The sequence below is a fragment of the Pelmatolapia mariae genome, linkage group LG10_11 (genome assembly GCF_036321145.2).
Source record: "Pelmatolapia mariae isolate MD_Pm_ZW linkage group LG10_11, Pm_UMD_F_2, whole genome shotgun sequence".
In the NCBI taxonomy this organism is placed as follows: Eukaryota; Metazoa; Chordata; class Actinopteri; order Cichliformes; family Cichlidae; genus Pelmatolapia; species Pelmatolapia mariae.
Genome location: NC_086236.1, coordinates 20,544,874 through 20,569,630, shown reverse-complemented (window position 1 = coordinate 20,569,630; position 24,757 = coordinate 20,544,874). Strand labels below are relative to the sequence as shown.

The 24,757-nt window shown below is 39.9% G+C and overlaps 1 protein-coding gene across 7 annotated transcripts in view; it reads left to right on the top strand.

Annotated features, from left to right (window-relative positions):
- The window catches only part of LOC134637958 (neurexin-2-like), a 138,371-nt gene that overhangs the window by 7,989 nt on the left and 105,625 nt on the right, over nucleotides 1-24,757 (top strand). For all 7 annotated transcript variants that reach the window (XM_063488542.1, XM_063488538.1, XM_063488535.1 and 4 more), the window contains exons 2-3: nucleotides 16,784-17,874; nucleotides 18,881-18,901. In XM_063488542.1, the coding sequence (XP_063344612.1) occupies nucleotides 17,175-17,874; nucleotides 18,881-18,901 (721 nt within the window). In that variant the 5' untranslated portion in view covers nucleotides 16,784-17,174. The remainder of the gene's footprint in view (nucleotides 1-16,783; nucleotides 17,875-18,880; nucleotides 18,902-24,757) is intronic.

The following is a 24,757-nucleotide window of genomic DNA, read 5'->3' as shown; positions in this document are numbered from 1 at the left end:
GCACACCCTCACATTATTTTAACATGGGGCTGAATTTGCTCTCAACAACCATTCAGACACGAGCCATTTTTCTAAAATGCCTGAACAGCGAAAGATTAAACTATCACAGGAATATCAAAAACATCCATCAGAATAAACTGAAAGATTTTCCCACTCATTTGTACTGTAGCTTACCTGTGTGAGATTGACAGCGTCTGGCTAAATGGCGCTCTACGCCATTCTTTGCTCGTCCACACACATCAGTCATGTCATTGTATGCTCAAACTGAGTGGAGTGGGTGGCGAGCAGAAAATTGGAATCTTTTTAATAAAATAAAGCTTCAGACAAATGGTTCTGTTCTGAAACAATCTTGTATGTAACTTCTTTTTTCCCCCTGAAAACTGAAATATAAGTAGAAGAACTGAATGTTGACAGAAGATATGTCAGGACAAAAATCTGTCTAATGATGTTAGTGAGTCTTGCCTGAGCTGAGCCTCTCATAGCCACGACCCAACCTCCACCTAAGTGTGCGATGAAGGTGTTGCTCTGATCCCGCTTGGTTGGACAGAGACAGTGATGCAGGCTCATTTGCTGCATGTAAGCGAATAAGCTGGAAGATGCCTGCCGTCTTGTCATTTAAATCACATTTTTTTTGCTGTGGGAACCCAAGCAAATTGCATCTCAGAGGAAAGCATTTCAAATGGCATTACAGTTACAGCAGTGTAGCAAGCAGATGTGCATGGATTTTATCCCTACTACGCCTACAGTACATTTACATTTGCTTAATGAGGGTACTGTGAAGAGTACCATGTTTATGCTTGTAGCTAGTGTTACGTAGTTAGTTACCTAATTACCTGGCTTGCTGGTTTGTGAAAATGTCATCTGTTACAGGCCCTGTTCTACTGAGACAAGGGGAAACTAATGCTCGGCTGACACGCACCCAGTATGTATGGCCTACATAGTGTTGCAGCAGGTAGATAGATACCTTAAATTGGTTGTTCTGCCTGAGTGTTGTTCAAGCCAAAGGCCCATATCTGCTCATATTTATCACACTTAAATCTAAAGGTGCAGTAAAAACACAGTTTTTTCTCTTCAGGCCTGTGTCTCTAAGAGCTTTCCCAGCTAGACAAATTGGCAGATTGTGAAGAAAAATAAGGGCACAGCAACAGCATGACTATGACCGTAAATGCTACGAAAGCGGCTTGATTGTTTCTGTGGAATATTTACAATTAAAATCAATATTTTCAAAAGGTTGCTTTCATGTCTGATAAAAGCAAACGGCGCAGCGCACAGTGTGAACAGCAGCCACAAACATCTCGTTTTTAGCACTGAAAATACTGGAACGTTTATACATCTCTTTGAATTATGCAACATATAAATCATGGGGATAACAGCTGACGCAGAGATATGAGTTAACGGTCAAGAAGAGGATCAAGTGGTTGATGAAGATGAGGATAATGACGGCCTTGTTGATGATGAGGAGTATATGCCTAATGGCAAGGGTGACGGTCGTGCGGATGCAGATGTTGATGAGGGCGGTGATTGTACCGCTCAAGCTTGCAGCTGAGCTAAAAAAGCATTCCACAAATACAGGAAAAGCAAAACACACATAAAAACTCAATAGCAAACGCTTCTAGCTTGAAAAGGCACAAATGTGATACCTTAGGCTGGTAGAAAATTCAGAAAGACATATTTGACAATGTGTCTGTTTGAGGACTATAAGCATTTATTTTTTTCTTTAAAACATTTTTCATTTAACAGAATGCATACCAAAGTCCAAATGCAGCTGCATTAAAAAAAAAGAATTCAGTGCTTTTGGAAATGCTTTGCCTATTTGCTTTCTTGCTGAGAGTGAGATGAGAAGATTGATAGCACTCTCATGTCTTTACAGTAAATATGAAACTCCTGCCAGCAGCCAGCTAACTTATCTTACCACATAGTGCGGAAACAGGTGGAAAATGGCTACCCTGGCTCTTTTCAGAGGTAACAAAATATTCCTTCCAGCACCTCTGTAAAGCTCCCCTAAAAGACATGTTGCATTTAGTCGGTATGAAACCAAACTGTAGAAAATTATTTTGCTGTCAGCTACTGTCTAGGCTCCATAAAACTACTGCTCCAGGCTTTACACTAAGTGAAGTTAGCCTGTTGCTGCAGTTGATTATCTACACTGAAAAAGAAATCCATTTAAATAATGGGAAATGTCCTGGTCATTTTTTCCCCAGCTCATTTGTCAGAATTTTATCGTAAATTGTAAAATTCAGTGCATTTCAAGATTTAAAGAAAAAACAGCCATAAAAATGAATAGATTTTAAAATGGTAAATTGTCCTAAATCTACTATAGTGTGTAGTCTGCAGTGTACACTCAAAAAATAGATTTGAGAATTGTGTCACTTTTCTCATATTAGTCTTGATATAACAAGACAGCCAATGACCCTTTCTCCTAAACGTTAACACGAGCAAGCACGCTGTTATAAAACACCATCTAAAATGAGGCTATTAGATAGGAGAAGCACCTGATAAGCCTAATACTGACGTTCAATATGTACCATGTTGTTTATCAGCTCATCTTTTATTTAGCAGGTGCAGAATCAGCAACTAAACGGCGTCCATCCCACCAGTGCAGCATCAGTTCTTGCATTTTTTTTGATTCATCACCGTCAATAGCCAACTGCAAAAACGTACACTGCAAACCTGACACTTTTTGTTAACACATAAAATAAAAATAAGCAGTCCCTCATTGCTGATGAAATACCTCGATTCTCTCCCTTAGCCCACCTGCCAAAGTAGATGATGTGTCCTCATCATAAAAAAAGTAGGCCTAGATGTCATGTATGAGTAATTAAAGTTTCATGTTACACAAGCCACTATAGATGAGTGCATGCCCATCATAAAAGATTGACTCATTCCAATGAAGCTGCCTCCAAAAAAAAAAAAAAAGTACTGAGGAAAAAGTAGAAGGGATGAAATGTAAGATTCATAAAGCTGGGAGAAGAAGAGAAAGTGTTGTTTGCAACATGACATACATTTGAAGTCGGGACACTGTCATGCAGTGTGGAAAAATATGGATGCCACTAGGAGCGCTGAGAGCCTGGAACAGCAACACAGATACCCACAAAAAGCATGAAAGAACACCAGGATGTTCCATTTACCAATTTACCAAATAATCATCTCTGCATTATGTTTGGGTTACAAACAGGATGAACTGTGTTAAGTGAGCAAACAGCGGCTTAAAACAAAAGCTGAGTGACAAAAAGGTAACGCGTGTGAAGAGAAAGAGACTCACCTAAGTGTCTCATGCACACTGCTGGGAGGAAAACGGTATCACTGGGGATGATAATTGGATGACACCAAATTAGAAGCTGGGAGTGTTTACACACTGTTGCATTTAATAAATGGAAAATGAGAACCCCTTGAGCATTTGACCATCAAATGCATGTGTAGATCTGCTTATTATCTTTTATTTTATTGATAGTTTGATGGAAAAAGTAATGTCACTTTTATGTGTGTAGGAAATATGAAGCCACAGTCATCAGCAGCTATTATAGTTCACATAAAGACTGGATATAGGGGGGACTCGGGAAGTATTGCTCTTTGATAAAAGAAAACCTTCCATTGAAAGGAAAAAATACAAATAATTGATATTATCCACTAACTGAGGGGGGGTGGAAGTGGTTAACAAAAAGCTTTTAAATGTCCTTAAATCTAAAACACATGTCAGACAAACAACATAAAAGGCATTCAGTGCATAATGTCCAAAGCTGCCACAATTTATTGCTATTCAAAATCCAGGAAATTGCACTTTAGTATTGTCACGCTCATGTCTTTCAACCATAAAAAAATTACTTTCAGTAACATTTAGTATTTGATCTATGCTTCAAACAAAGTGGCAAACGATCACGGAAATATATTAAAGACAGTTTGATTTTTATTGTTAAAAGCTGCGGACTTCTCTGAAGTACACCTACCCTGTAGGTGTAGCAGAAAAAAAACAAGAGAAGAAAATAAACACCCTTGTCAAATTACTCACTCGCTCACCTCACAAATAACCTGCACTGGTTGCAAATATTGCAAAGTAATTTAACTTGACCTTTGGAAGGTAATGGAGCCACTGTTAACCATAAATTCAAGGATGAGTCGAGTGAAACACGGCCACATAACAAGGGCTGAAATTCGTGAGACATTCATTCTGCTTTTATCTAAAGAGCTTCAGTAAAAGTCATGGCATTAAGTAAAATAAAGTGGCTTAAATGAAACAATCTAAACATAAATTTAAGAAACTGAATATGGGTCAACATTCTTGGATGGATAACGGTTGGAGCATTTACATTTCACATTCTTGGTCTCCAGAGGATGATTTGTACTCACTTTTTTAGCCCCCAGCCTGCGCTTTACATTTGCAGTTTTTGTGATTTACCGTGACTTTCATTGCATTTTACTTCTAGCTCGTTTGTGTGTTCAGTACTTTTTTTTTTAATTTGCAGTTTTATCAGCCTCAGCGATACTTTGGGTTTAATTTTACTACTAAGTCTCCAGGCTAAGATGATGAATGTAGGCAGCATTGCAGATTACCATGTTATGTTAGCTTTGTCATTGTGAGCAGGTGAGCCTGCTGTCAGTAGCATTCAACTATTCCTTTTTTCCCTCCTTTGTGTTGTCTCAGCTTCATTTCAGTCTTTTTTAATAAATGTGTAATTGATGAAATTAGGTAGATTATGTAATGTGAGACTATATTTTGTATATTTTTTCTGCTTTTGAGCACCGCATCAAACCTGTGAAGGCTCTGGCTATAGAGTGATTTTAGTATGAACTTAGTCTTTTGTACTCTTTTGATTCCTAGCAGACCTCCATTTCTGTTTATGAGGTTGCAGCTAAACTTGGTCCCATTATGTCTTCACTTTCTCTCCATCTACCTTCCTACCCCTCTAGTTGAGAGGATTCTATCTTTTCTGATGTGGATTTGTGCATTGTTGTGTTTATATTCAACAATATTGAATCTGCTTTTCAGCTTAAAAATTCAAAAACACAGTCTACATTAGCATACGTAATGCCCTTGCACATGTGGTTTATTGCAGTGGTTGTCATGGATGCCTGCAGATTGCATGTTGTGCCCGGTAAAGTGATCAAAATTCAGGGACCACAGAAAGTGACAACATATAGAAACAGCTGGAACTTCAACGGGTGAAGCGTTCCTGGATTTAGATCCTACTTTTAGTATCGTACAAGGAAAACAGCTCAACAAAATTTTCTGCAGAGTAACAGCATCCATTGCACGTGTCATCAAAATGACTTTAAAAGGTCACATTTTTGGCTTTATTTATGGAAATTGTTGGAGTGTATCATGACATAGCCTCAATTATAGCATTTCCTGGCTTGCAATGAGAAAAGTCTATGTGGCAAATTTGTTAAGCTTATAAGGGAGGGTAAAGCAGGATCTTTCAAAATTGAAGATAGATAGATAGATCTTCTTCATTCTGAAAGACACTGAAAGAAACCAAAGAAAAACAGAAATGAGGGGTTGAATATCTCATAATGCAAGTCTTAATTAAGAAAACCTCCTCTTCGAGGCTGGTGGGGATTCACTGAGGAGTCGTTGGCATGCAAACACAGGAAGAATTCATTCCAACCCAAAACCCAGCAACAACTCACTGAGGCCACTTTTAAATAGGCGCCTAGTAAACACAGTAAAAAAAAAAAGGAAAAAAAAAGCTTCATCTGGGCCAGACTGAGGTAGCAGCTTGTTTGAGTGATCCCACACAGCTGAGCAACCTTCTGTGGCTTCGTCCTGGGTGCTGTAGGGTGGAGGGCGGGTGCTGTCCTTGTAACTGCTGTAGGTCCCCAGGCAATATGAGTGCCTGAGTGACAACCCCCTGCTGCCTACTCCTCGCTTATATTTGCATTCATATACTATTAATAAACTTGAATTTCAGGGCAGCAGAATTTCTCCGTAATTTTTCCCCCCTTTTTTTTCAAATGACCAGAACCTCCTTGAGCTTATACATCAAGAAAGATTTATAATTATTCATGAGTGTATTGACGGTTTATCCTCATAAATTTACATGAATGTGTACACTTTTGTGAATGTTATTTGAAGATACTCTGCTTAATATCACATGGGACAGACTTGAATGAAATAAATGCTATCGATTGGGTGTTTTTTCCTCTTCTGTCTATCGAGTAATGAATTAATCATCTTACTGAGACATATCTGAGGAGTAAAATCTATGTCTTTGACTTAGCTGGTCTCCTATGCGCCTTCTCGCTCGTTTCACTGTGGAAAAACTATAGTCTTCAAACTACTGTTAGTCATGTGACTTGATATAAGGGCTGCATATGGTGGTGTAGGAGAAGCAAGAAGGTGAAGAAGAGTGCAGTATGAAGGGAAGTCATGTTGAGAACATCCTTTGAGGCACACAAAGTGTGACCTGCTAATGAGATAGTTGATGATTCAGATCACATTTATGGCATCAAACAGCCTCACCCTGATGTTATCTTTGTGCTTGTGGTTTTAAAAGCGGGGATAGAAGTCGTGTCTGTTTATTTGCGTGTCTACCGTCTGTCTCTGTGCTGAATTTTATCTACTCTAAGTGAACCACTGGCTTAGGAGAGATTTGACTCTGTAGTAGCATTTTTTTTATTCCTTAAAATGTATATTCATAAGATAAAGATCATATTTTTGCCTTGAAAGATGGATGGAAATAGGTTTTTTTAGATATATTTAAAAACCCTGCAAGCTCAGATTTTTTTCAAGTCTGTTAGAAAATTGTCCATTTTTATTTTGGTAGCAAAAGTGCTGACACGCTGTGGACTTTTTGTTGAGCTTTAAAAAAAACATGGCTGCTCACTCTCTTTGTCTGCTGCTGTATGCAGCAGTACTATCTCAGTGTGCAGAACAAGACGGTCCCTTGATGTCTGAGTTACTCAACTACAGACTATTCCTAATAAATACCAGCACTCCTTTTTTTTTGTCTCCCCATAGAGGAACAAACGTCTGAAAAGAGGCATCCATCTGTGTCTCACGGTTATTTGAAGAAATCAATTCGCTGTTACACTCTGTAATTACTAAAACATGCAACTAGACAGATACATTAATGATTCATTATGAGACAACAAACAAAGCAAAACATTTTTTTTGTCTACAGCTCTTCCATTTATGAAAACCTATGCTAAAATGGCAACGCAGCAAAAAAAGAAAAAAAACAAAACGCAATTAATGAAAATGTATTTTAAAAGGAGAGCTTCAATCTTCAATCCAAACTAGATCAAAGAAAAATTCCTAGTGTATGTAGGTCAAACCCGTCTTTGTTTCACACCAGGCCAGATTAGATTTTACTTCCAAATTGGTTAATTAAAAGTGTGTATCATTACTGGTGTCATTGTTTCCGTCTGTAATTTAGAGTAATTCTGAGCTCACTGCTCAGGTTTTGGTGTAGTTTCTTCACTCAGAAGAAATGCTGATGTGCATGACAGTCAAACTTAAGACCATGAACGTAGTAGGCACAGAACAGACAGAATTATGTGGAAGGATTTTTAGCAGCATTAAATAATCTTATATCGTTTAGTATTTGCCTCCACAGTCTGGTGCATGCCACAAATTTCAACATGCTTTCTTAGATTAGAGCATTCTTTGAAAAAGCTGGGATAAATCTTCCTTTGCACTTACTGTAAATATCAGCAAGTTTGACAGTGCTGTACCTTCTGTGCTGTAACACAGAAGGTACAGCACTGTGCAAAAGTCCTGGTTCATTACTCATTTCTTTATAATTTAATAGCAATGAGAAATACTTTCTTTTGCAATTTTTTTTAAAGTGGTCTTGAGCAGTAGTTCTCCAGGGTGAGACCAACAAGGTGATTCCCAAAGAGCTGTTAGCCAAAACCTGGCATATCTCATCATGGAGTGCAGTGTGTTTTTAACAAATGCAAAGAAAATGGAAAAATGGACAGTTGGAGGATAAAAGATGAAGTGGAAGGCCTCAAAAACTGTCTGCAATGGTGCAATATCTAAAAGTCATGTCCTTAAGAAATAGGGGAAAATATCCAGCAAAGACCTTAAAGATGCATCTGGCCCTTCAGTTGATCCATCTGCTGTTCCCTAAAGCCTCATCAGAAATGGTCTCAGTGGAAGGGTGGATGTCAAGAAGCCATTCTTAAGGAAGGGAAACAGGGAGAAAAGATTGGGGTATGCCAAATTACACAAGAACCTGAACAGGTTTTATTTGGTGATGAATCCAAATGTGAATGTTTTGGTTCAAATTTTCATCAGGAGAGAATGTACAACAATGTGTATGTATAGCCTGTAACAGTGTGGGGGCTCTGTCATAGATGATGGCTAAATTTTCAGCCACTGGTGCTGGAATTTTTGTCAAAATTGATGGAATTATGAACATATAAAAGTATTATCAGATTATGATCCATAATGCATTACCATCTGGAAAGCTGACTGGCAACAGCTTTATTTTTTAGCATAACATTGGCAGTGTGCAGTGAAATCATACCTGGGTATAAAAAAACAACCCATAGTGGAACACTATCAGGCATGGAATGGCCTCGCCAGAGCCCAGAACTCAACGTTATCGAAGCAGTATGGGATCATCTCGACAGAGAACAGAACAAAAAGGCAGGCAACATCCAAGCAAGAGCTTTGAATATCTTTCAAGAAGCCCGGAGAATTATTCCTGAAGACTAATAAACGAGGGAACTTGCCTTATAAAGGTGGTCAACCTTTCTAGCATTGTAGAAACTTTGTTTTTGTCTTTTGTATTATATTTCTATTTCTACTTATTTCGTTTAAATAGATAGCTGTCCTTTTCAAGGCACAATATAAAGAAATGAGGGGTGGCTCAAGACTTTTGCACAGTACTTCAGAGTAACTCCAAATGACCCCCATCACCCTAATAGAGATTATTTCTAGAATGGAATCTTACGTCAACATAAATACTTAATGAGATATTTGCAATTCACTTTGGTAATTAATATCCGAATTTATGCCTAATTTTGCTTCCAGCATCACTCAGAGGATTACAGACGTGTAGTAGGAAGTCAATATTTGCCAGAGTGCTTTCACTAGGTGCACAGACCCATGCCACAAGTAGATTGGGCATGCATATTGAGTGCAGTTTTCCTTACATTTGCTTCTATAGGCCTATTGGAATTGTTTTCATAGTCTAGCAGGCTCCATTTGGAGAATGGCTGAATATTCAACCTCCACTGGTCCTCTAATAGAAAAAAATGATGGATGGAAAGAGGAGAGCTAAACAGCTGGAGAAAAATAACCATGTGGTACATTAGGTGCAAATGCAGGACTCATTGTCATTGTAACCCAAGAACCTGCTCGGATAAATTCTAGATAAGAGGAATAATTTCAGAAACATTTGCAGTTCACTGAAGCGTGAAAAAAGAAACCAATCACTGCAACAGAGGCATACTTGAAGACAAGAAGACCTTGAGCTCTGTCTAAATGCCTCAGTGACAAGCAAACACAGACTCCATGTATGATTAAATGAAACATACCAATGCATTTTAAACAGAATATCAGGCTCACTTTTTTGCAATCTCTTGCAGGTTATTCTTAAGCATTTTCCTTTTGGTAACTTCGCAGTTGAACTCCTGTTTTGCTCTTTCACCTGCTTATTCGGTTTATCCAGATTCAAAAAAATTTCTTTAAGCTCACCGCTGTGTTCGCTGGCATAATACCGAGTATCACTCTATGATCCCTCCTGTTTGGTGTCAGCTGTGGAGTCAAGAAAAACAGTTCAGTCCTATCCCTTGCAAGCCTGAGTGTGTGTGTGTGTGTGTGTGTGTGTGTGTGTGTGTGTGTGTGTGTGTGTGTGTGTGTGTGTGTGTGTGTGTGTGTGTGAAATCTGTACACGTTCAGGCAGTAATTGCTGAACCTGTAGCCTCTCTGACCACTTCTCTGTCCCTCCCCAGGGTATCAGGTTGACTTTTACTACCAGCAAGTCATTCATGCTGAATTTCTTTAGCAGTGCAGTGCTGGTTGTGACCCTGATGTGATCCCAAATGTTCCATTTAAGAGAATACAGTATCTAATCTGTTAGGAAGAGGAAGTTGGATTGGAGGTTTTATGTGGCAACCCCATTACTCTCATTTTTTAATGATCAGTGCCAGTGGCTTGTGATTATAGATTAGGATACCAGCAGCAGTGACATTCCACATAAGTCATTTGGTAACTCATCTTCATTCTCACCATAGGGAACTTAAGGCTAGACCACACAACAAAAGTGTTGAATATCATCCTTATAATGTATTCAAATGTCCATTGTAACAATTACTGAACCAATTACATGAGATTGATACTGGATCCCTCCTTTCTTTCCATTTTTTTTCTTTGCTTCTTTTCTCTTATTTCTCCCAACTAAACAAATTTTCTGTCTGCTGAATGGAAATGTAATACTCTTATTTTCACAGTCCACTTTGTTATTATGTTTTCTGTACTCTGCATCAACTCTTGAGTCATCGCCACATCTCTCACATTTCTACCTGTTACCTGTTATGTTTATATTTATTCGGATGCTTCGTGGTCGCCTCGCTTCCTCCTTTTTCTGCTTTAGCAGCTCTGTGGGCCAACATTGCATTTTCAGTGTGCGTACACCGGTGCAACACGTCCCTGCACTGTCTTTTCTCCTTTATTTATTTTCTTTTATTCTGCAGTACTCAGGCTATTTTATTATTTATTATCATTTTATTTCTCAAAAAAACCCTTCACTCAGCACGATGGAAAATAACATTTATTAATATTATTATCAGCTATAGATAATAGTGTTGTTTTTCCTTGTTGCTGCAATTGAATTGTCAAATGCCACACCACATTTATATCCACACCTACTGTCTCTTCTTGTCATGCCTTTTTTATATTTTGAATTGGTGGTTTCATTTTTTTTCTGCTTTTTTATTTTTTTATTTTATTGCCACTCACCCACTCACAATTTGTCTGTCCTAAGCACGCACGCACACACACACATTCTTTTCATATCTTAGTGAAGACATCTAATTGACATAATGCTTTCCCTAGCCGCTTACCCTAATCCTAACGGTCAAAAATGAATGCTTAACCCTAACCCTCAGCCTAAATCTAACCATAACCTAATTGTAACCCTGACACTAAAACCACATTTTGAGCCTCAAAAATGCCTTCAAACTCGAGGGGACGGGCATTTTGTTCCCATAAGTCACTGGTGGTCCCTACAAGTATAGTGGCATGCCAATTTTCTGTCCTCACAAAGATGTCTACGTACACACACGCACACATACATGCATTCAAACCTCCTGACATAAGCTGGTGTGCTGTATTTGTCATGTTTGTTGCATATTTGTGTCCTTGATGCATTTCTGCAGTGTATGTCTGAACTATGTGTCGCAAGAAAAGAAAAAGAACCAGCAGATGTTAAAATATTAACTTGTGAGATTATTAATTTGTGGGCTGTGTTGTAATAATTTACATTTTATCCATACGATTTTTGAACAATGTTTACTTTTAAGTACGTTCATTAGCACCAGCTGTGTAGGCTGGAGTAAAACATGGTGCATTTGTAATGTGTCTCGTCCACCCACTTCCCACAATGATTGACCAGCTGTGCGCCTCTTTCTGGAGAAAGAAGTCAGGGTATGAACTTCTATCTCAAGCTGTGTTTTACTCAGGAGAAATTGTCTGAAAATGTGCACCTTTATTCCCCATCTCCACTGTCTACAGCAGTTAGCTTTTCTCCCCAAATTTGTGTGTGGCGATTTGGAAAAGCTATCAACACACTGAATATCCATTAAGGTTGAACTTTAGTTAATTTTTTTATTTAATTCACAACCTAAAACTTTATGACTAAGGCTTTAGTCATAGAGATTGTTATATAACCTTCAGTCTACCTGGAATGTCTGATGCAAAGTAAATAGTTCTGTGATTGTATATCTGTGGTAATTTATATAGTGAGCACTTATTTTAGGTCACTTTCACACCTATAGTTGGTTTTCTCTGGTCCGAATTAGTTGACGAGTTTGTAAATTTTTAGCTTTTTCCTGTGGTTTGGTTTGTGAACTCCAAGGGAACCAAAATGCATCACTACAAACGAGAATGAGAATGTTCAGTTCAGATGTCTCTGGGGCGGGAGCAACAAAAGTAAATAGATGAAGAGGGTGCTGCATTCTGGATTATTGGAAAACAGAATTTACATTAATTTCACGGCTAGTTGCTGGGCCTTTGCACATCTGTAGTACTTTCCCACAATTAGAATAGAAGCGTACGTGGCTACGGGATGTTTTTTAGCTCAGACTTGTAACGTATGCCTGGTAGTTCGTTCGGATCTGAATCAAATCACGTTCAAACCATAAATGAACTGCTCTGGAGTTTGTTTGGAACCGTACCAACACCACCTCCTCCTAAGGGTCTTGGTGCGGTTGTTTTGTTCCGAGAACAACTTGAGAAAACAAACCAGAATTCTTGAAAATGATATGTGTAAAGATAAAAACAAATTGTGTACTAGTAGTTTCATGTACAGTCACCGACTAGTTTAGGTACACCTTGCTCGTTCTAGGTGTGACCCTATTTTCCCTTCAGAACTGCTTTAATTCTTCATACCACAGATTCAACAAGGTGCCGGAAACATTCCTCAGAGATTTTGGTCCATATTGACATGATAGCATCACACTGTTGTTGCAGATTTATCAGCTGCACATCCATGATTTGAGCTTTGTGACATGGTGTATTAACCTGCTGGAAGTAGACATGAGAAGATGGCTACACTGTTGTCATAAAGGGATGGACATGGTCAGCAACAGTACTCGGGTTGGCTGTGGTATTCAGACTCAGCTGGTACAAAGGGGCCCATAATGTGCCCATCTGCTTCATGGTTCAGTGTGTTCTTCTGCATAGATTGGTTGTAACGAGTGGATCTGAATTACTGTTGCCTTTCTATACCCTCCAAGCAGTCTGCTGTGTGACCTCTGGCATCCAAAAGGCATTTTCTCATGCTTCAAAAATGCTCTTTTCTGGACCTGTCTCTGTAAACCCTAGAGATGGTTGTGTGGGAAAATCCCAGTAGATCAGCACTTTCTGAAATACTCAGACTAGCCCATCTGGCACCAACAGCCATGCCCTGTTCAAAGTCACTAGAATGACATTTCTTCCCCATTCTGATGCTCGGTTTGAACATCAGCAGGTCATCTGCCTGCCAGTTTACGTCATGTGACTGGCTGATTAGAGATTTGTGTTAACAAGCAGCTGGACAGATATACTTAATAAGGTGGCCAGTGAGTGTATTTAACTGATACGATTATGTATGATGATCAAAAGCAAACAATACAGCAGTGTCTCTTTGCCGTTGTATCAAGTGTCAGTGATGTTTGCTGTCGTATCACTTCACCATAGCAATATACTGCAGTCTAGAGTCATCATGTTAGATGTATGCATGTAAGAATTATACTATATGCGTCCCACTTTTATGGTATCAATACTTATTCAAGGTTTCTTTTATAGACAGAAAAGTATGGCAACAAAATAATTTTAGTTGTCAGAAAAAATAACAACAAGAGCTCAAAATTGTGAAGAAAAATTTAGGGCAGGTGAAAAGAAAGGCTATTGTTTTCTGGCAAGTGAACCAGTGACAGTGCAGACAGACCTTGGTAGATTCCATGTACCAGTCTTCTTCCAGTGGTGGAAGAGAGAAGTGTATAATGTATCTGGTTTTGCCATCGAATTGGCTCAGGGCACCACTAAATGAGATTAATTGAGCACCCCCAGTGGCTCCCAGACCAGATTCTGACCCTGATGGGTAATTGGCCTGTTGCTTTTAATGAAGAAAGTGCATGTTACCCAGTGAGGAAAGCCATTAAAATTTACAAGCTTAACTGTAAGCACCTTGCTTAGACATTGAGACGTCGTTATTTTGTGATCAATAGTGAGGCCTATTTGAACAGGGAGTAGCTGACCTAAGTCCAAGCACACACACACACACACATACATGCATTGAGGACTCTAATTTGTGTTCTGAAGCATGTAATTCATTGAACTGTTATTGTTTTTTGTTTTTTAAAGTCAGCAATAAATCGGTGATATCATTCAGTAAGATCAAAATCTTCACAGAAAAAAAAATTAGAGGAAGTAGAGCAGGTTGTTTACTAATCAGAAGGTTTCTGGTTCAATTCCTGGATCTTCTACTCTACATGTTAAAGCATTCGTGGACAAAATGCTGAACTCTGAGTTGCCCCTGATCCATCAACTTGTGTATAAGGGTAAAAGTGTTCTGACTGCTCAGATAATACATTAAAGCGCTATGTAAGTCCATTTATCACAGCGTTTGGGCTGAATTGAGTTTTTTAAAGCACTGTGATGGTTCTTTTTTTATTGTCATGTTAGTAGGAGTTTGAAATTAACAGTATCCATGACAAGACTTACTTATACCCAAGATTTGTGCTGAATCAGCTTAAATTTTTTTTTCCAACAAGTGCAACAAAATTACATTTCTTGACTAGCATCTCATAGTCCCTCCACGAAATAAGGATTTGCATGTTTCATCCACCCTGTCTCTGTTGGCTTAATGCTGCTTCAGAAATGTTGAGTGTTGGTAAGATTGTTGAGAGCAAAGGGTGTGGGTTAACGGGACACACAGCTCAGATACACGTACAGAAGGATGCATTTGGCATAACCAATGCACTTAAAAGTGTGATTATTTGAGAAATGATGTTTCATATAGATGTCATTAACTGTTTGAAGTTAGGTTTATATTCAAATGTCAGCTCATCCTCTTTTAACTTTGAGAACTCATGCTTAAATTCAGCCAGTCAAACTGTGCACTTGTCATACGCTATAATATGAAATTTCTCTTGCTCGAGATTTATTTATACTACCTGCCCACACATTGTAGTGATATCTTAGAGCGAAAATGACTCGTAATGAGTATACAGGACTTGCAGCACAACACTTATGTGCATGATGTCTTTTAGTAGCACATACCTTCTTGTTACTTTGTGTCTCAAAATACTAATATGTTTTTTTTAAAACATCAAAGCAAGCTAGTGTTGACCGCATATACACAGAGTCTGTGAAGCATCTGACACGCCATACCTGACCCTGGCAAATTGCAATTCATCTTGTGAGGAGGGTGTCAGTTTTTATGACCTTCCTATTCCCATGATAAACCCGTCTATCAGAAGGGTATTCTTCCAGCCTGAAGCCTTCTCATGCTTTAGGGAAAAACTTTGATTTATTTGCTGTAATGCACTCTTTCTTGCAACATCTACCTTTAGCAGATATACCTAACTGTAGCAGTCCCTCATCTGCAGGATACCCAGTAGAGGCTGTAATTCCCAGCAGACTCAAACACACATTATATTTCTCTCTGTGACAGAGATGAAATTGGGCCAAACTTGCGTGAAATGCTTCTACTCCTGGTTGAGAAACATCCTTAAATGAGAAAAAACTCAGTTTGACACAACAAAGATTATTTCCTCTTTCAGACAAATTAGCTATTTTATGTTTTATTGTAAAGCCCGGGAGCTGTAACTGTGGAAATTATTGACAGTAGGCTGTTTTTATTGGAGACTGACTCATTAGATCTGACTGGATCAGTACAGTACCTCCATTTCTTTGTGTTTTTTCCCCCCCTCTTGAGATGGGGTGACTTTGGGACATTTTTTGAATATTAAGCGCAGACATCTCAACATTCACTCAACACCCTCCTTTTCAAAATCAAACATATAGTGAGTTTCATCAGACGCGCGCTATGTGACGTGCAGTATAAGCATCCTTCAGATCTACTGTCGCTCAACTCTTTTACTCAAACTGGTTGTAATTGATTGTAGCTGCTGATTGTGGTTTTGATCACTTAATTGAATCACATAGTGCTATTGCTCTTTTATGTGTTTTTAATAGATTTTGTGTAGCAGTGGAGTTCTTTGGCACAAAGAAACAAGCTGCAACAGGCTGAGGCTGTACTTGTCTGTATTCATTATTATTGGCTTTGTTCTCTGCAGGGTAATGAAAATATAAATAAACACTACCCTCGTTGTTTAAATAAATTTTTTGCCACTTGGAATATGTCTAATTTCCTAAGAAATCATTTTATCCTGCTTGACACCAAACTGAACGGTCTTAGTGAGTCATTGCAGGCTCCGAGTACAGCTGACGACTGGTACATAACTTTGTTTGTGTCCCTAGCCCTGAGAGGCACACCCTCTTTTGTTATCACAAAGTATTGAATTTTGCTGTTTGCTTGTTTGTTTCGAACATAGACCCTTTCCTTTTCAGCACTCTCCAGCCTCTAGCCTGCATGTATTTTTTAGCTGTAACGTCTTAGCTTGAGTCCAGGGACCGCAGAAGGCTTTAGGGGCTCAACATCACTGAAGTTACCGAGGCCATGGATTGTGCTGGAACATCTGTGCGGGGGGGGGGGGGGGGGGGGGGGGGGGGGGGGGGCTTATAAGTTGTTTTTTTCCCACCAGCTTCTTGGAAATCAACACAGCTCTCAGAAAACTAGTGAGACCCTCAGTTTCCCTTTCTGCCTAAAAGCTAAGGAATAAGGTGGGGTGCCAGGATTAGGGCTGTATGCTAAAGCCATGTGTTGAGGGCCTTTTGCTGGAATCTCTAGGCTGTAGATGGTGAAAGTGACCTGTGATAATGTGAACCAGAGCTAAAGGCAGGCTTTTCAGTTCTTCATAACACTGACAATTCTCTTTTGCTTTCATCTCCATGTTCCCCTTCTTGATGCTTCATTATCTTTGGTAATTGATTTGCCACGTGATTCATAATGACTGTGCTGTGCAGTATTTCCAATTATTCATTGCACGCTCTTCTTTCATGTCTTAGGATGTTGGGATGCTGAGGAGAATGGAGGCTGTACCTAGGCCGCGTGCCTAGCTAACCCATGAAGAACTGACAGGAACAGTGCTGGATGGAGGCCAAGACACTGGATGGCGAAGACGAGGAATCATGCAGTGCTGTTTGTTCTCTTTCTCAGCCAATCCAAAGTAGATGCAAAGTGTTCTGTGATGTGCCTCGGCTGTTCACTCTGTCACGTGTCACCCAAGGAGAGATGGCAAAAAGAATCAGGATAGACAGTCAAGGCTAAAGAAACTCTTATTTCCGCAAACTGTAGGGTTATAAAACAATTCTAGATATATAGATAGCTTTTCCTCACAGCTGTCTGTTGGATTCATTGGAACTAGAGGCCTACACTAGATAATAGATAGTCAGCATCATGTGCAGCTGTAAAGGAGCAGCTTCCTGGTTATTGTTAGCTGGATTGGTGCTAACAGGAATAGCTTTGGAATATGAGGGGGTTCCTGGTCAGTGGACACGTTACGGCCAGTGGGATGCTAAGACAACAGGTGAGCTGAGCTTTATTCTCAAAACCAACATCAGCAAAGCCCTGGTGCTCTATCTCGATGACGGGGGAAACTGTGACTTCCTGGAGCTTCTCATTGCGGATGGGAGGCTTCAGTTGCGGTTTACCATTCATTGCGCAGAACCCGCCTCCCTGCACACGGAGACCCACATCAACGACCAGCGCTGGCACAGAGTCCTTCTCGCTCGTAATTACAGAGAGACCAAGCTGGTGGTGGACAACGAGGAGAAAGCGACTGAGGTGAAGTCCAAGAGAAAAGAGATGGTAGTGGTTAGTGACCTCTACGTAGGGGGAATCTCACCTGACGTGCGCCTCTCGGCCCTGACTTCCAGCACTGTCAAATATGAGCCACCCTTCCAGGGCTTTATTGCCAATTTGAAACTAGGAGAAGCGCTACCAATACTGATGGATGGTCAAGCTGTCCATAATGATCTGGAGTATATATGTGACACACATTCTCCATGCAGCAACAAAGGCCTGTGCTCCATCGACCAGGGAGAGGTTTTCTGCGACTGTATCAGTACTGGCTACAGGGGAAGGTACTGCCAAGAAGGTGAGAAAAATACCATGTGTTTCCATGACATAAAGGCAGTAAGATTTTATTTAAATTGTGCTTCTTTCAGATTAAAAAAGAGATTGTCTGACTGAGGCAGACACAGTTGTAAGGGTAAATGATAAAAGTCAAAATACAGTGTGATAACACCGCAAGCATGAAAGTTACAAAGTCTGCAATTAGAATTGTGAGCTGTTCAGCGATGTCTAAAGTATAAATAGTTCACATATTTTCACATGCCTTCCAGATATACAGTGCATACCTTCACTGAGCTCCTGAGGATAATCAATAAAGCCCACTTAACCGCAATCCAGGCCAGAGTACACTACAGCACTGCTTAGAAGCCGCTCGCCTGCCTGAGCTCAGCTCTCTCAGCAGTTATCTTCACAAGTCAAAGGATAACAGCTTTCTAATGTGATAGCTGTTTGCATGTTTTCAACACTGGCACGTTGAACAGGCCACCAAATGGAGCCCCTTTTCTTATTTTGGAAAATCTGCTTAAAATAAAAGGAGAAAAGAAGTGTTTTAAAGGAGCTTAGACACTTCTCGTTACCTAAGGTATAAAGATCAGAAAATGGAAGTGATTAAAATCTTTTCCACTTTGCAAAAACACATTAGGGTCCCTCTTATAAATGTTACTCATGACTGTTTGCTTAGCTCAGAAGCTTCGCAGCCTTCTTCCAAGAGTCCATGCGATGTCCTTAGTGGCTAAAACGAATCCTGGCAGGTTTTCTTTAGATCATATCTGAGATCACGCATATGGGACATTATCCATCACAGATGTGATACAATACTATCATTATACTGAGCGAACAAATTACCGACTTTCAGGGCTCTGGGTAAATCATGTGTCACCAGCATGCATGTTGTGACATAAAGAAGAAGCTCGAGGAAGGCATGGCATACCCATCAATGTTCGATGAGATGCAGATAGTAATCTGGCTGTGGATTAATTCTTCATATTCTGTCAAGATTAAACATGTCTGTCTTTCATTCACTCCTGCAGCTGTCCAGAGAGAAGTAGAAGGTAAGACAATGCATTGTTATATAATGAGCATAATGATGAGCATAATTTGTTTGCCATGATGCTCTTATTTGCAGAGGCTATTACCGCAGCATCAGTGGGTGAGAGTGTGTTTCGGTTATTATCAGGTTGTTATTGTCAGTTTGGACTGCAGTTCTGACATCCTACAAATTAAGCTGAACGGAGATATACTATCACTGGTCACAAGGTCACTGATGAAAAAGGGCCTAATGTGCGGAATGCTCATTGTATATATAATCACTGTGCTCAAGGTGACTAGAAAGGTCTGCCGAGTACGTGGGTGTCACACAATAGGGGTTGCATTTATATACTGCATCACAGAGAAAGCAACTGTACAGAAATGCTTTGCCTTAATATTTATACATTCTATATTTTCCTCTCCTGGCAGTGCATATATTTCTCAAGAAAGCTGCTCTGAGGTTTATTAAGTCTTATATGCCATATATCTCTAAGGTAAATAAGTGTGTTTATCTCTAAAATGATGCCATTTTAGAGTTGAATGTACTCTGGCGCTGATCGCCACGCCCTTAACGTTAATACATTTTGATAATGTTTGAAATGTATTTTTTACGTAGGTGCCTTTTTTTTTCTTAGAAGAGACACTTGTCTCTGAATTGCCAGCATTTTCAGTCACCGTAATCAAACGGGACTGATTTCTAATGAGGTGCACATACTGAACGGAAATGAGGATTGAGAGCCGCTAGGAAGATTTGTTTAGTTGGCATCCGAGCGAGACATCCATCTCCCTGGTAGGAACTGCCGGTTCTGGTGAAAGGACAGCCCAGCAGACTCAGGACACCAGCACAAGGTGTGCTGGACTGTTGCACATGATAAATCAGTGTTACCGACTCGAGATGTGCACCTGTACACACCTACTCTCTCAAGTCCTGCTTGCGGCGCTTACATTCGGAGTATGACAGCAAAGATAAAAATGACATTTTCTTCATCTGCAGTCTTCTCATACGCCTGTGTTGATTAAATATACATGGTGTATCTGGGTATATTATTAGATGCAGTATTTATATGATACATGATTTGTTACTGATTTTCTCAGTGCAGGATTTCAAACTTATGCGGCTCTTGGTTTGTACTTTTCACCAACAGTTAAAACAGGATTCATCGCTGCACAATTTGCAGAAGCGAGCATTAATCATTGTTAATATTAGCAAAGATGGCATGGCTCTGCTCACAGCAAGCAGGCACGCATTATTAAATGACATGCTGCAAAGAGAGCACATCAGAGTGTTTATTGGATTAAAGCTTGACATGGAGACAATCCCCAAATGCAGAATGCATGAAAACAACAATGACGGAAAAAAAAAAGAAATACTGACCAGATGCTTTTTAAAAAATTTCCTTCATATCACTCATACACTATTCTGCAGCAAATCTCTACCCTGCTGGCCTTGCATCAACAGAAATAGACTAATCTATGCATTATCTAAATTGCCTCCCCCCCACCCCAGAGATGACAAAAATGGTACCCTACATGCTATATTTGGTCTTGGCTGTGTTTTAACTGGTGCAGGAATTAGCCTTATTTGTGTGAGGAATGCTTTAAGCCAGCAAAAATCTTTTGGCACAGCAGGTGAGTCGTCCGAGTTGTTCATCTACAGTATGCTGCACGTGGGCCTCCCATCGATCCGTGCGGACAAAGGCCATAGTGGGGCATGCTTAGATGCCAAGAGAGTGCAGCATCCAAAAAAAAAAAAACAAACAGGTCTGTGAACAAGAGATAAGAATAGCCACCTCACAAGGTGCAGCGAAATCACTCAAACATATAGGGGAACCTTACGCAACATGCACTGCCATGTGCAAACACACTATCATTGTGTTATTTCCTCTTCAGATTTTCAGTTGTAAGCACAGAGTAATGACGCACTGAGAGCTACTGGGATGATAAGGCAAGCGTCAAAATCTTCGAAAGAAAGGACACGAGCGGTCCTGGTGGGTTTTGCATCTCTTCAGCAGCACTGACCTTGGTCTAATCCCTCATTACAACAGGCTTCATAATGCTGTACTTTTCATGCAAAAACAAATTTAGCAAATCCTAATCCTCGTGAAATGGTTCTTTCTTCGTAGTTGCTTGCTAATTAATGTCACAGTAATGACTGAGAGGTCCTTCAACATCTGCATTTGTTTTTTTCATTATACTTGTTTAATTAAACTTACAAAGGTAGCTTTGCTTACCTTGTTAGAAGCATTTCCAGAGTTAATCGCGTTATAAATGATTCAGAGAAATAAAACTATTATGTTTTTTGTTTTGTTTTTTTTGGCAGTCCCACTAACATAAATTCAGCTCTTTTCAAATGCTAAAATGTTTCAAAATCATGCTAGTTTCTCTCAGCCTTATATATTTAATATAAAACATGTATATGTATATATTTAAATAATAATGTGCTTTTACAAGTGGAAAAAAAATCAATGAAAAGAATCCAGAGCTGAAGTGTTGGAGGAGGGGAGTGAGGGGAGTTAGAGGTCTAAAGGTCAGCACCAGTGCACACGGAATAGCCTGTTAATACAACGTTTTCGGAAGCACCAGGCCTTCCTTCTGTAGCGGTGTTTGTTCGCATGTTTTTAGGCGGTACGTGCACTCTTTAAACTTTTTCTGGGTATATTTGCACATGAAATCGCACAGGTCAAAAAACTTCACCTGCTCCAGGAATCTGTGGATTCAAAAACCCTCGTCATTCACCGAGTGAATTACTTATTTTCAGCCAGCTCTAACTGGGATGTTGGCAGAGGTGCAATATTCTTGAGTGCTTGAAAACACAAAGAGTTGTTCAGCAGCAGCTTTTCTGGTTGTATGTTTTCAGTATCATAGATTTACTCGAGGTCAGGAGGTGCAGATGTTAAGGTGTGTGTAAGCACATTTTAAAAACTATTGACGTAGAAAATCTATTGACGTAGAAAATCGCACGCTATTGTAGAGTATTGTGACCAATACCATCACATCCACAAGGTAAATGAGTCTATTTCAGAGTACTTTTTACAACAGCAAAAACAAAAAAAAACCCACCTTTTATTGTATAATGAGGCCAAGTTAAAAGTATCCTAATAGTAGCATTTTAATAAAGTGATATTCAGTCGCTTGGTTATTAATTTTTGCTTATTTTATAGCCTACTTTCCAGTGTATAGCTTACTGGTAGGAAGGATAGTTTATATCCATACAGGCTTTCTTTTCTAAAGGGTATTAGCCAGTTATCTCTGCATTTTCACACACTGAGATTTGGATGTAAGGCACAGCCAAGCAGGATGCACGTATTCGATGGGTGGCTGCCTTTGTACAAGGGAAGCAATGGCACCACTCTTAATCCCCTTATAACTCAACTCCTAGGAAATGCATACATTCTCAAAGATTACGATGTTGACTTAGGTATTTCTGTTCTGGTCAACAACATCCATTCATCTTACTCACGGGTGCGAGTCAGTTTTGCTTGACCCAGAGCTCAACAACAAGTAAGTGAGTCAAAATTTGTTTCCGTCAAAGCCTTTTTCCTCATCTTCATATAAGTGAAAGACAGAGATATTTGCCAGCTTTGGCTTTTCTTCTGCACATGCTTATTATTTGGATGAAGGGAACCTCATTCTTGTCCGTGAGGACCAAAGGCAAAAGCATGGAAAGAGGATTTTTATTCTTCCCGCTATGTGAGCCAGTGGTGGCTTACAACAACAGTGTCTTTGTTACAGTTAATGGCACTGTATGCAAGCCTCCTTTGTAGCCCCTTGAAGCTGATGCTGTGGCTCATCTATGCTGTGTGATGCTCATAGCAGAGTGATAGGGAGAGGATAGAGGCAGACGGGATCTTAATCTAGTCACATCTTAGTACTGCTTGTGAGAATGAGATCACCTTAGGGGTGATGAGGGTAAGAAGAGGTGACATCATTTATGTATATGTACGTTGGCCTGTCATGTGCAGTGCACAGCCGCAGTGGGGGTGCACACAGCAGTGCTTTGTCTGCTCTGCAGACAGGGCTGCTGGTGAATCCTGTCTAAGCAGAGGCTCAGTCACTGGCTTTGCAGTGGCACACTGTATCAAAAGCCTACGTGTTGGCAGGCAAGGACCTTCCCAGGGGTAATCATGTCCATTCCACACCATGAGTTGCAGCATTAACAAGCTTGTTGAGTGGAACATGCGAGGAGATTTGTGCAAGAGCAACCTGCCCTCTTCATAAGGTTTTACCTAATGACTGAAATGGGGCTGGAATAGTGAGTAAGAGACTTGCTGTACAAGGGTCTTAGAGTGCTGATGCACTGATGAGAGGTGTTTGTGTCGGCTCACACAGTGGGGCTCATGTGCTCAGCAGAAGTGTTGCATTGTGTCAGCCCCAACTCTTTGATATCGGGAAAAGCAGGAGAGCTAGGCTACGCCACGCAATTTCTGCCTGACCTACTGAGATGTTTGTCTGTGTTTCGCTGTCAGTATATAGCACACGATGCATTGAGAGATTTAAGCTGGTTGAAACTGGATCAACCTTTGATGAGCAGTGCACGCGGGCTAACCTGCAGGGTTTTGACTGCAGTGTCACTCACAACAAGCACGTGACACGAAAACAATGTTTGTTCCCAATATTGCTTTTAGAAGGCATTTCCATGCAGTATTTATGAGTACTATAATATGATCTCATGAAGTAAACTAACTCTTAATCAGTGCAATTAGCTCATATGTTCAGCACAGTAGCCAGTGCATTCAGGCTAACCCCTTTGCCCTGCCATATGCCATAATGTGGAGGCGTGATGTGGCATTTTTGTCTTTGGCTGACAAATTAGAAGATGGTTAATAGTTAGTGAGGCTTTACCGGAGTGCAGCATTGCTTTTTTCTTTGGAATTAAAAGGTTACGTGTGACAGCCTTAGATGTATTGGTGTTTATATTATTACATTAGGGCACAGTCTTCAGGCTCCACTGTCAAACCCCGCTGCATTAGATGGTAAATCGTGAGAATAAAAATATGAATGAGAGTCGCTAAAGATTTAAAGGATAGGGAATGGTGCTTCATCTGTCCTTTTATGAAATGGTGCCATCTGAAAGGTTAAATAGGCTCATCTGGGTTGGCTGAGCACTTACATGCCAAATACTCGTGTGGAGAAGTGGAGATCAGGAGATAGAAAGATCACAGAAATCCATGAACTAGCATTACCACGGGTGATTTCTTTCTACTTCTTTTTTTTTAAACATTTAGTCTTTACAGTCAAAGCAGTTTTATGTATAGCTGGTACATCTCAAACGCTGTCTGCATCAAATAAACATACAATATGTGTTCCATTAGAAAAAAGCATCTATGAGAGCAACTACCTGTGAGGGTTGCACCTGTCAAGATGTTTTTTTCTCTCCTTGCCTTCCCTTTCCTCCCTTGAGATGTTTGTCTGTTTTTAGTTTGATTTCCCCTTTATATTTTAATTTGAACTTTGACATCCGTACCTTCCCCAGGATGTCTGTCACAAACTGCAGTCCAACATTGTGACAATGCTTTTGTTCTCCCGAACCTCTTTATGAACTTCCTGTTTTCGTATCCTTTTTTCTGTTCTTTCCCTCAAGGTCTGGCGCACCTGATGTTAAACCGCCAAGGTATGGGGTCTATTGGTTTGCTTTTCCTTCCCAGCCACCTGATCACATTTCCCTTCCCCTGAAATCATTTTAGTTAACTGTGCTGCACTAATATTTCCTCTCCTCTTTTGTCATATACTTGCCTATTCGTTTTTTGCTTCCTCTCATGTTATGCTCACTATTCATAACAATTTTTGTCCGTCAAACCCTTGTCCTGACCACTGACTGAGCTACTGGAACATCACCTTTGACCTCTGCAGTTATTCGCCAAGGTAATGCATCTATGCTC